Here is a 12,405-nt window from a genome sequence, read left to right on the forward strand (position 1 = left end):
CTTATGCAAATCAACTTGTTATATCTATATCATCATTCATCTCTATCTATTAATTGTATTCTAAAGATTTCTAGAAGGTTGAACCAAATACTCACATGAAAAGATAAATCCTATACTTGCTTGAAACTGCTCGATTAAATAAAAGCAAATTTAGAAATTCAACCAAGTTATGGAAACTTTCCCAAAACACTCTAAATCAATTCTACAACAAAAGTTGTTAAGGGTTCATGTAGAGAAAATGCCAAGAAAATGTCGAGAAAATATCCCGATTGCCTTAAAAATATAGTTTGAAGCATTATAATGATGCTACCTTGACCAAAGTGAAACTTTTATTTATACTCAAGATATGAGGTTTGACCTTTAATAAAAATTGTAGAACATGTGTTATACAACAAATATTTTATTTAAACCAAGCCTTGATTCAATCTCCAAGTATCTCAAACAGTGTCATCAAGACAGAATAAAAATCTGATTTCTGAATTCGAAATCTTCTAAGTCTGAAATCAGCATCGTTCGGGTCGACGTCTCGCGTTCCCAAATTTTTGTTGAACAACTCAAGTTTCCCCAAATATAAAAGTTGTTAATAACTAATAGGGGCACAACATATTAAAAGATGGCATTCATCCGATTCCGTTTGACATGCTTTGACATTCAGTTTTCACGAGTTTCCACTGATTTCTAACCCACTGACAAACCAGTTTTCGTGGGTCTATAACTCTCTAACCAGTGCTCTAATTACCTCAAGTCCTGTACACGATTTGTAGAGTATACATCAAGGAACAAATCTTCTGCAGAGATCCAGGTCCGAATCCAAACAGAAAACGCCAAAAACAGCCATCCAATACGTGTTCAACAGTTGCTGCAGGGAGACAGCGTGAGCAGCAAGCAGCCAGGCGTGTGGCAGTGGCCACCGCCATGGACAGCCAATCCTCGGCCAACGCCCGCTCGTGCCTCGCCTTTAAAAGCACGCCGCACACCCTCTGAGCTACCCTAGCCTCGCCTCTGCATTCTGCTCGCCTCGACTCCCTCATTCCTCTATTGCAGCACACTAACGCCATGGATGGACGACGGAAGCTCCCTGCTACCTCCAAATCCCTGTCCTCAGTAGCCGGTTGTTTAAATTGAGTTTGCCATCACCTCCCCCTCGCCACAACGATCCGTTCGAACCCTTCCCTGAGCGCAGCCATGACCGGCGATGCCCGCGCCATCGCCGCAGCAGGCTGCCACCGTGGGCTCGCGTGGCCAGGCCACCTGGAGCTGCCGCCGGCCCAGCCAACTCCTTGGCTATGCGCGCGCTCCACCAGGGACGGCTCGGCTGGCCCCGCCGCGCTCGGCCGACGCCGGCGAGCCCCGGCCAGGAAAGGCCGATCCCCTTTCCCTGTACGTTCCAAGGAAGAAGACGATGGACCAATCTGCAAATTCCAGAACAGCAGGGGGGTAAGTGAAGGGTTTGTGACTCTTGTGAATAGTGCTGAAAGGGCATATGTGCTGATGTGTAGGCACGTTTGTTTCAGGGACCTGGGTGAAAGTTTGTTGTTCCCATTTTCGGTTTTATATCTCAGATTTTGTGCTGAAGTTTGAAAATTCATAGAAAATCGTAGAAAAATCGTAAAACGTTAAATGAGGACTTTTTGGAATCCTTGTGAAATTCTCTATGCCATGGATATCTAAGTTGGAATGTTTCAGTGGAAAAGTTTTTCTGTAGAAATTTATATTTAAAAACTGGTTTAGAGAATAAACAAACTTGCTTCTCTCCATAATTTTATTTATAAAAATCCAAAAATGATGAAACCTGTTTTGTTAGTTAGATGTTGTCATACTCCATCAAGAAAAAATATAAAACTTATATGTTGTTCACTATTTTCTTGGTATGCTAATTAAATCATGTTAAATAAGAAAAGAGAAGATTTATTTGCTTGTTATTTTTGGATCTGTAGCTCCATTGCTCCAAATAGGTTGCCATTTTTACAGTAGACTCTTGGTGTGATGTTTGGTGGCTGGTAAAAATTTCATGAATTGTTGTGCATGTATGATTAAGTTAGTGATTTAACTTGTTTAATACACCTTAAGTAGTTTTAAATGATTTAAAAATAATGTATAGATGCAAAAATATAAAATGGTGTTCCCATGTCCTTGCGTGATATTATAGTAGCCTAAGAAAACTTAATATGGTCATGCATCCACAGAAAATAATTAGTTTTAGATTTAACTTGCTCTCACATGCTTTATTGCATTAACAATTTGTTATTTTTGTAGTAAATGCAATATAAAATCTGAGCATGTGAAATTTATACATTATTTATAATGGGTCATTACCTATGCCTCATAAAAATTACAGCCCCAAATTAGATAGTTTCATTGGGTGCTAAAATAACACCTATTTTATAATTATAAGAACAATTAGTGAAAAATTAGAAGTAAACAAGGGCATGCATGTTTTTTGAAATACTTAAGTGAATTGATATAAATTGAAACTTAATAACTAAGTCATAATGATTTAAACTTAAGAAATTGGTGATAGTGTCTCTCCATGATTTTAATTGATGATTGAGTTGAGTGCTATGGTGCTAGCAAATTGTAATTCCTGCACGTACAGTTTTTGTTGTGCGGTTAATCTAGTAATGTAAAGTGTGTTTTCTGTAGATATGTGCTATATAAAAGTTATAATTAACTTGTATATCTAGCTCTTCCAAAAATTTCATGAGCTAAGGATTAATGGTTTAGAAGTTATACTTTTCACAAATTCAGTACCGGAATCTGTCCAATTCCTGTACAGATTTCAGAGGTCGCATTGTTTGCTTAAGTTCAGTTTAGAATCAGTCCTTGTCAATTATAAGAAAGTTGTAGATAATGTTCTTATCTTACTTGTGTTAAATTTTCATGACAATAAACCTGATAGTTTGAGAGTTATGAATTTTATAAGAGGATTGCTATATTCTGTCCATTGTCAGAACAGATTTAGAAAACTGTATTGTTTGATTTAGTTAAATATAGAATCACTTCTTGGTGATTATAAAAGTTATGTAGTAAGTTTTCTAAGCTTTCCAAAAAGTCTTTGATCACCCTTTTTAGTGGTCTAAAGATTAAGTTATAGGCGTTTGAAGTATGAAGTCTGAATCTGTCCAAATCTGGACAGCAAAGCCTTCCTAGTGTCTTTTAACCATGATACACTTTAAATCAACCTGAGTTGTTTATAATTGATTTGTAGACAATTTAATTATCTTTCCAGAAAGTTTAAGATCAAATGATTTGGATGTCTGAATCTTCAGTTATGAATTTTTAAAGTCACAAGTCTGAATCTGTCCAAATCTGGACAGATCTGTTGTGTTAGCACTTTTAACCTTTCTAAGTGTTGAATCTTGTTTAGGTGAAAATACCAAAGTTGTAGAGCACATTTTAAGCTTTCCAGAAAGTCCTAGTTTGCTATGTTTGGATTAATATTTGAAGAGTTATGACTGAAACAAGTAGCTACTGTGCTGCTGTCCTAATTTTGTTATGTTTGGTGGATTGCTCTACACTGCGGTGTATTTCTTGAGTTGACTGTTTCCTCGTTTTGGTTTTGGTTGAACACGCAGTAATGATAATATAACTAATATAATTGAGTCTAAGTATATAGGTAATTAGTACATGTCTCGCTAAATTAGTAAACTAAATTGGTTAAGGTCTAATAAATGTTTGCCTAGTAAATAATTGTAAAGCACGAATTAAGAGTCTAGTTCCTTTCAACTAAGTCTATCTATATATCAGTCGAAGCAAACTTAGGTACTTAACTAACTTGATGATTAAGTAACTAATGGATGAGTAAAGTGAACGTGGTAAATGCGTGTATTTGTGATGTCGTAGTTGTGTTGCGTAAATATACAAAATGTTTGTCGCCTTTTAGTGGTGTTAATGTTGTGCGCTCGATGATATGTAGTTAGCTAACGCTAGTGTGTGTGGTTGCTTATGATGTCTCGCTACTTAGTGTTTAATTCGCTAGCCTGTACTTAAAGTATCTTGTGCTACTTTCATTATATTCATACATATGCATCTTGCACCTCATATAGGACCGAGAGATGATGATCGAGCCAGTGATGTGGTGCCAACCACAAGATGCCGTGGTGGACGACTTGAAGAATGGACTTAACTAGTGGATGCTCGCCAAGCGAGTACCCCCCAGCAAACAGTATCTGAGTGTTAAATTAAAGGCAAGCCCCGGTTTTATGCATAACCGTTTATATATGTTATTTTACTACACTTAATGTTTGTAGGCTTGTACTGTGCACTTAAGTGTAGGAGTTGCCTGAAACCCTAGTTGCATGAACTCAGGATTCCTATTGAGATGAACACTAGTATGCTAGGTCGAGTAGCTGCTTTAGTAATTAGGATCTCGGTAGAAGTCGAGTGATTTTTCTAGCACTCGCGCGAGGTCAGGAATTGGTTGTATCCACTTTGATAACAGAATGGTGATGGTCTGTGGACACGGGTCTATGGGGACGCGTGGTCTACGAGATGAAAATTGGAATAAGGATTAACGTGCGGATACCTGTGTCAAGCGTTTGAACGTACTAAACACATATCGAGAAATATGGTAAATCGGTAAGCCTAGTACCTGAGTGAACCTGCCCGCAGACTTTACCCCTCACGCGACCTGAGACGTGGTCTCCCATTCCGGTTATGGTGGGTACAAGTGCGGTCACTGCACGACGGCCAGTCGGGGTCAGTGGGGCATTGTACGCCAAGGCGGTGAGCCCTGATCTGTTGCCAGGGAATCGATGGGGACGGTTGATGTGTGTGGGGACGGAGTGCCTCATCACATCGTGTGTTTAGGTTTACCTTGCAAGGATAAAAACTCGATTCGAATCGTCTGCTTCTCGCAGCTAATGAGACTGCTTGATCCATTGTACTGCATTGAGTAATAAGTGGAAATGAGGTGACTGGCAAAAGATGTGGATTGATAAAATGTTTGATACCATGTATGACTAGCTAGGTACAGATCTAGTTAAAAGGATCATACTAAAACTTGAAAAGCTAAAACTTGATTTTTAGACTCAGCTAGTGCTTTTGGCAACCAAACCCCACAGCCAAACAGCTGCATGTCTAGAGGTAGAGGAGTAGACTACTCACACCGGGTAAGTCTAGCTGAGTATTAGTATACTCAGCCTTGCTTGTGGCATAATTTTTGCAGGTACTTCTTAGGTTGATTGGTTGATGGTGTGACTCGGCCTTCATCCCTGCCACCGGGATAGACGGTCGAGTGGGTTATTGCTTCCGCAGGAGAGGACCAGGAGGAGTAGCGTGGCCAGGCTTCGCCATGTTACTCGGTTCTTCTCCGTTAGTTATTTCCGCTGCATTAAAATTTATGGTTATTATTTCTGAAACTCCGATAATGTAATCACTATTGATACTTATTAATCTTGTGGTATTATGCTTTATTGTATTTCTCTGTGCCTCACCTTCGAGTGAGCTAGTGGTATTCGATCCTGGATAAGTGGCTTTATCGGACTAGATCCGAGGGACTGACGGGTTATTCCGGTTTAAGTGTGTTGCTGCCTCTAAGGCGTGACTTGGGCACTTAAGTTGGAATAATTCGGGCGGTTCCGCCACAGCTGGTATCGGAGCGAATACCATCACAGAGAAGTCAATAAGTCATGATTACCAACCTTTTCTAAAAGTAAAACTTGCTAGAAACCAATGTTGGATAGATCGTCAGGACGATAAGTGAGACCTAGGACGTGAAGCCTTAGGAAATAGATGGGTAGCTAGGTGGCTATTTATATAGGCCATAAAGGCTACTATTAATGTTAATAAGGATGCTATAGCAAGCACCCGAAAAGTAGTTAGGTCTGAGAAGACGACTAGAATGAGCATGCATCATGATTATCGCATTATAATTGTCTCTTGTGCCTCAACATGCTTCTCTCACCTTTATTCCAATAATAAGAAATTGTGAATAATGTGTTGTATTGACATGGACTGCAAAAAAAATGCCTTACCTCGTGTCAGATTGGTAAGACTTGTTAGGTCGTGTTATGTGTTTCTCTTGTCTTGCTATCTAGGTGGCACTGTAATTGTTCAACCCTTTTTGCAAAACATTTTGTTGCTTGTTCTGTTCATAAAAAGACCCCCATCCAAACGACCTTGAGTTAGCAAGTGAATCCTCTTAAAAAAAATTTATGCTTGTGTTAGTGTTTTCTAACCCTTGTGTGTTTTACCCATAAAGTTACACCTGCACAGCTTATGGAACCCCACAGCTTGACCGCTAGACCAACCCAAGTCTCCTTCTGCACATGTTACATAAAAAAATGTTGTTTGGTGTCTAGTTGCGCAAACCCTATCAAGGCCATGTTTCTTTCCATAAATCCTTGCTCCTAAAACATCATAGCATTTTTGTTGATCATCCTAGCTGATCCTGTTTGCCTACCTCTCCTTTTGCCTGATCTGGTAACCCTTTTTCTTGTGAATCATGTTGGCTTTATCATCCAAATCTCGGGATCCCCTATGAATCTGCCCTATTATCTGGTTATCTCCTATAACCCGTTCCCAAGCATCGGATGTTGATCTTGCCTAAATCTCTCATTTCTGATCATTCTCATACTCTTTCTCTAAGGATCATGACACTTGTTTTATCAACTTATCTCTAAATGGCATATCCATTTGGTTCAATGGATTTGATTCTTGTCTTTAGTTCTCTCATGTCTCTACAAGCTCTTCAATCTTGATCTCATGGTTGGTTCGTCCTCATATCAAATCTCGTGCTAATATCTGATCTGATAATCTCCATGTTGATCATCAAATGGTTCTCTGGGTTAAAGAAAATTCTCATGTGATGCTCTTTTGTCAGCAATCTCTGCTTCAACTCCGGTCACATTCTTATTTTCTGAGCCATACTCTCATGGGATCCATCTATTTATGTCACGTGGATTTATCGTTGGTTGCGTTTGGTAATGGTATTATGACTAACGACTGATGGTGCCGCGACGAAACTGAGAGCCTACTATGGTGCACACATGGTTGAGCTGCTCGGCACGCGCAGGTATCGCGGTTAATAGTTGTGATCCATTATGGAACTATACCGATGTGCTGTCTTTTGTGAACATTCTCTCAGAGTGATCGCTGCATTTTGTCTCAACATGCCGTGATATTCTAACCAAATCTATCTTCGGTATCTTGTCAGATCACATCTCATAAATTTGCATCCATCTCCAGCCTGGGAGTTACATGCTTCTCCACCCTTGAAGATCCTCATTCGAATCTCGGGACGAGATTCCTTTAAGGGGGGAAGGCTGTGACACCCCAGGTGTCTATTTCGTGTTATGCCGGGAAATTTATCCTAATCTCGGATGCTCAGTGAAAATTTCTATCTCTTTATCACATCTATCTCCATTCATCAAGTTACTCATGAATGTTTCACCAAATTTGGAATTATTCGATCTCAAGAACAGCCAAATTTGGAGCCTGTTAAAACTTTTATTTCTTGAAACGAATGCAAATTCGAAAGTCAATTTCGTCTCACGACTCCCGTCCAGACTCATTTATTCGGACTCTCGATAGTGGTGATGTTATCCGATCTATGTCCGAATCCGCTTTCTCGATAGTCGGTGTATGTCCAAATACATAATCTGAATCCGCATTCTCCAGCGGAATCTCTGTTGTGTCAATCTCTAATAAATTCTTATGCAAATCAACTTGTTATATCTATATCATCATTCATCTCTATCTATTAAGTGTATTCTAAAGATTTCTAGAAGGTTGAACCAAATACTCACATGAAAAGATAAATCCTATACTTGCTTGAAACTGCTCGATTAAATAAAAGCAAATTTAGAAATTCAACCAAGTTATGGAAACTTTCCCAAAACACTCTAAATCAATTCTACAACAAAAGTTGTTAAGGGTTCATGTAGAGAAAATGCCAAGAAAATGTCGAGAAAATATCCCGATTGCCTTAAAAATATAGTTTGAAGCATTATAATGATGCTACCTTGACCAAAGTGAAACTTTTATTTATACTCAAGATATGAGGTTTGACCTTTAATAAAAATTGTAGAACATGTGTTATACAACAAATATTTTATTTAAACCAAGCCTTGATTCAATCTCCAAGTATCTCAAACAGTGTCATCAAGACAGAATAAAAATCTGATTTCTGAATTCGAAATCTTCTAAGTCTGAAATCAGCATCGTTCGGGTCGACGTCTCGCGTTCCCAAATTTTTGTTGAACAACTCAAGTTTCCCCAAATATAAAAGTTGTTAATAACTAATAGGGGCACAACATATTAAAAGATGGCATTCATCCGATTCCGTTTGACATGCTTTGACATTCAGTTTTCACGAGTTTCCACTGATTTCTAACCCACTGACAAACCAGTTTTCGTGGATCTATAACTCTCTAACCAGTGCTCTAATTACCTCAAGTCCTGTACACGATTTGTAGAGTATACATCAAGGAACAAATCTTCTGCAGAGATCCAGGTCCGAATCCAAACAGAAAACGCCAAAAACAGCCATCCAATACGTGTTCAACAGTTGCTGCAGGGAGACAGCGTGAGCAGCAAGCAGCCAGGCGTGTGGCAGTGGCCACCGCCATGGACAGCCAATCCTCGGCCAACGCCCGCTCGTGCCTCGCCTTTAAAAGCACGCCGCACACCCTCTGAGCTACCCTAGCCTCGCCTCTGCATTCTGCTCGCCTCGACTCCCTCATTCCTCTATTGCAGCACACTAACGCCATGGATGGACGACGGAAGCTCCCTGCTACCTCCAAATCCCTGTCCTCAGTAGCCGGTTGTTTAAATTGAGTTTGCCATCACCTCCCCCTCGCCACAACGATCCGTTCGAACCCTTCCCTGAGCGCAGCCATGACCGGCGATGCCCGCGCCATCGCCGCAGCAGGCTGCCACCGCGGGCTCGCGTGGCCAGGCCACCTGGAGCTGCCGCCGGCCCAGCCAACTCCTTGGCTGTGCGCGCGCTCCACCAGGGACGGCTCGGCTGGCCCCGCCGCGCTCGGCCGACGCCGGCGAGCCCCGGCCAGGAAAGGCCGATCCCCTTTCCCTGTACGTTCCAAGGAAGAAGACGATGGACCAATCTGCAAATTCCAGAACAGCAGGGGGGTAAGTGAAGGGTTTGTGACTCTTGTGAATAGTGCTGAAAGGGCATATGTGCTGATGTGTAGGCACGTTTGTTTCAGGGACCTGGGTGAAAGTTTGTTGTTCCCATTTTCGGTTTTATATCTCAGATTTTGTGCTGAAGTTTGAAAATTCATAGAAAATCGTAGAAAAATCGTAAAACGTTAAATGAGGACTTTTTGGAATCCTTGTGAAATTCTCTATGCCATGGATATCTAAGTTGGAATGTTTCAGTGGAAAAGTTTTTCTGTAGAAATTTATATTTAAAAACTGGTTTAGAGAATAAACAAACTTGCTTCTCTCCATAATTTTATTTATAAAAATCCAAAAATGATGAAACCTGTTTTGTTAGTTAGATGTTGTCATACTCCATCAAGAAAAAATATAAAACTTATATGTTGTTCACTATTTTCTTGGTATGCTAATTAAATCATGTTAAATAAGAAAAGAGAAGATTTATTTGCTTGTTATTTTTGGATCTGTAGCTCCATTGCTTCAAATAGGTTGCCATTTTTACAGTAGACTCTTGGTGTGATGTTTGGTGGCTGGTAAAAATTTCATGAATTGTTGTGCATGTATGATTAAGTTAGTGATTTAACTTGTTTAATACACCTTAAGTAGTTTTAAATGATTTAAAAATAATGTATAGATGCAAAAATATAAAATGGTGTTCCCATGTCCTTGCGTGATATTATAGTAGCCTAAGAAAACTTAATATGGTCATGCATCCACAGAAAATAATTAGTTTTAGATTTAACTTGCTCTCACATGCTTTATTGCATTAACAATTTGTTATTTTTGTAGTAAATGCAATATAAAATCTGAGCATGTGAAATTTATACATTATTTATAATGGGTCATTACCTATGCCTCATAAAAATTACAGCCCCAAATTAGATAGTTTCATTGGGTGCTAAAATAACACCTATTTTATAATTATAAGAACAATTAGTGAAAAATTAGAAGTAAACAAGGGCATGCATGTTTTTTGAAATACTTAAGTGAATTGATATAAATTGAAACTTAATAACTAAGTCATAATGATTTAAACTTAAGAAATTGGTGATAGTGTCTCTCCATGATTTTAATTGATGATTGAGTTGAGTGCTATGGTGCTAGCAAACTGTAATTCCTGCACGTACAGTTTTTGTTGTGCGGTTAATCTAGTAATGTAAAGTGTGTTTTCTGTAGATATGTGCTATATAAAAGTTATAATTAACTTGTATATCTAGCTCTTCCAAAAATTTCATGAGCTAAGGATTAATGGTTTAGAAGTTATACTTTTCACAAATTCAGTACCGGAATCTGTCCAATTCCTGTACAGATTTCAGAGGTCGCATTGTTTGCTTAAGTTCAGTTTAGAATCAGTCCTTGTCAATTATAAGAAAGTTGTAGATAATGTTCTTATCTTACTTGTGTTAAATTTTCATGACAATAAACCTGATAGTTTGAGAGTTATGAATTTTATAAGAGGATTGCTATATTCTGTCCATTGTCAGAACAGATTTAGAAAACTGTATTGTTTGATTTAGTTAAATATAGAATCACTTCTTGGTGATTATAAAAGTTATGTAGTAAGTTTTCTAAGCTTTCCAAAAAGTCTTTGATCACCCTTTTTAGTGGTCTAAAGATTAAGTTATAGGCGTTTGAAGTATGAAGTCTGAATCTGTCCAAATCTGGACAGCAAAGCCTTCCTAGTGTCTTTTAACCATGATACACTTTAAATCAACCTGAGTTGTTTATAATTGATTTGTAGACAATTTAATTATCTTTCCAGAAAGTTTAAGATCAAATGATTTGGATGTCTGAATCTTCAGTTATGAATTTTTAAAGTCACAAGTCTGAATCTGTCCAAATCTGGACAGATCTGTTGTGTTAGCACTTTTAACCTTTCTAAGTGTTGAATCTTGTTTAGGTGAAAATACCAAAGTTGTAGAGCACATTTTAAGCTTTCCAGAAAGTCCTAGTTTGCTATGTTTGGATTAATATTTGAAGAGTTATGACTGAAACAAGTAGCTACTGTGCTGCTGTCCTAATTTTGTTATGTTTGGTGGATTGCTCTACACTGCGGTGTATTTCTTGAGTTGACTGTTTCCTCGTTTTGGTTTTGGTTGAACACGCAGTAATGATAATATAACTAATATAATTGAGTCTAAGTATATAGGTAATTAGTACATGTCTCGCTAAATTAGTAAACTAAATTGGTTAAGGTCTAATAAATGTTTGCCTAGTAAATAATTGTAAAGCACGAATTAAGAGTCTAGTTCCTTTCAACTAAGTCTATCTATATATCAGTCGAAGCAAACTTAGGTACTTAACTAACTTGATGATTAAGTAACTAATGGATGAGTAAAGTGAACGTGGTAAATGCGTGTATTTGTGATGTCGTAGTTGTGTTGCGTAAATATACAAAATGTTTGTCGCCTTTTAGTGGTGTTAATGTTGTGCGCTCGATGATATGTAGTTAGCTAACGCTAGTGTGTGTGGTTGCTTATGATGTCTCGCTACTTAGTGTTTAATTCGCTAGCCTGTACTTAAAGTATCTTGTGCTACTTTCATTATATTCATACATATGCATCTTGCACCTCATATAGGACCGAGAGATGATGATCGAGCCAGTGATGTGGTGCCAACCACAAGATGCCGTGGTGGACGACTTGAAGAATGGACTTAACTAGTGGATGCTCGCCAAGCGAGTACCCCCCAGCAAACAGTATCTGAGTGTTAAATTAAAGGCAAGCCCCGGTTTTATGCATAACCGTTTATATATGTTATTTTACTACACTTAATGTTTGTAGGCTTGTACTGTGCACTTAAGTGTAGGAGTTGCCTGAAACCCTAGTTGCATGAACTCAGGATTCCTATTGAGATGAACACTAGTATGCTAGGTCGAGTAGCTGCTTTAGTAATTAGGATCTCGGTAGAAGTCGAGTGATTTTTCTAGCACTCGCGCGAGGTCAGGAATTGGTTGTATCCACTTTGATAACAGAATGGTGATGGTCTGTGGACACGGGTCTATGGGGACGCGTGGTCTACGAGATGAAAATTGGAATAAGGATTAACGTGCGGATACCTGTGTCAAGCGTTTGAACGTACTAAACACATATCGAGAAATATGGTAAATCGGTAAGCCTAGTACCTGAGTGAACCTGCCCGCAGACTTTACCCCTCACGCGACCTGAGACGTGGTCTCCCATTCCGGTTATGGTGGGTACAAGTGCGGTCACTGCACGACGGCCAGTCGGGGTCAGTGGGGCATTGTACGCCAAGGCGGTGAGCCCTGATCTGTTGCCAGGGAAT

General features: G+C 39.1%; 3 protein-coding genes across 3 annotated transcripts in view; 2 read left to right on the top strand and 1 right to left on the bottom strand.

Moving 5' to 3' along the window:
- Positions 1–670: 670 nt before the first annotated feature.
- Positions 671–4,207, top strand: LOC118473000 (uncharacterized). The gene is made up of 2 exons (XM_035961144.1): positions 671–1,437; positions 4,047–4,207. Exons 1-2 carry the CDS (start codon positions 1,186–1,188, stop codon positions 4,128–4,130), a joined length of 336 nt encoding a protein of 111 aa, XP_035817037.1. The 5' UTR covers positions 671–1,185; the 3' UTR covers positions 4,131–4,207.
- A 4,102-nt stretch (positions 4,208–8,309) lies between these two features.
- The window catches only part of LOC118473041 (uncharacterized), a 57,140-nt gene continuing 53,044 nt past the window's right edge, over positions 8,310–12,405 (bottom strand). Inside the window, exon 4 of the mRNA XM_035961253.1 lies at positions 8,310–9,065. Coding sequence (XP_035817146.1) covers positions 8,770–9,065 — 296 coding nt within the window. The 3' untranslated portion in view covers positions 8,310–8,769. The remainder of the gene's footprint in view (positions 9,066–12,405) is intronic.
- LOC100278368 (uncharacterized) lies at positions 8,771–9,341 on the top strand. Its single transcript, NM_001151666.2, has one exon. The coding sequence runs from the start codon at positions 8,839–8,841 to the stop codon at positions 9,232–9,234; it is 396 nt and encodes a 131-aa protein (NP_001145138.1). The 5' UTR covers positions 8,771–8,838; the 3' UTR covers positions 9,235–9,341.

The sequence above is a fragment of the Zea mays genome, chromosome 7 (assembly GCF_902167145.1).
Source record: "Zea mays cultivar B73 chromosome 7, Zm-B73-REFERENCE-NAM-5.0, whole genome shotgun sequence".
In the NCBI taxonomy this organism is placed as follows: domain Eukaryota; kingdom Viridiplantae; phylum Streptophyta; class Magnoliopsida; order Poales; family Poaceae; genus Zea; species Zea mays.

Excerpts from the sequence above, each read along its gene's own strand:
- LOC100278368 (NM_001151666.2), top strand. The coding sequence starts at position 8,839 with ATGACCGGCGATGCCCGCGCCATCGCCGCAGCAGGCTGCCACCGCGGG.
- LOC118473000 (XM_035961144.1), top strand. The coding sequence starts at position 1,186 with ATGACCGGCGATGCCCGCGCCATCGCCGCAGCAGGCTGCCACCGTGGG. Across the intron at positions 1,438-4,046 it reads AATTCCAGAACAGCAGGGGG|GACCGAGAGATGATGATCGA; the intron begins GTAAGTGAAGGG and ends CACCTCATATAG.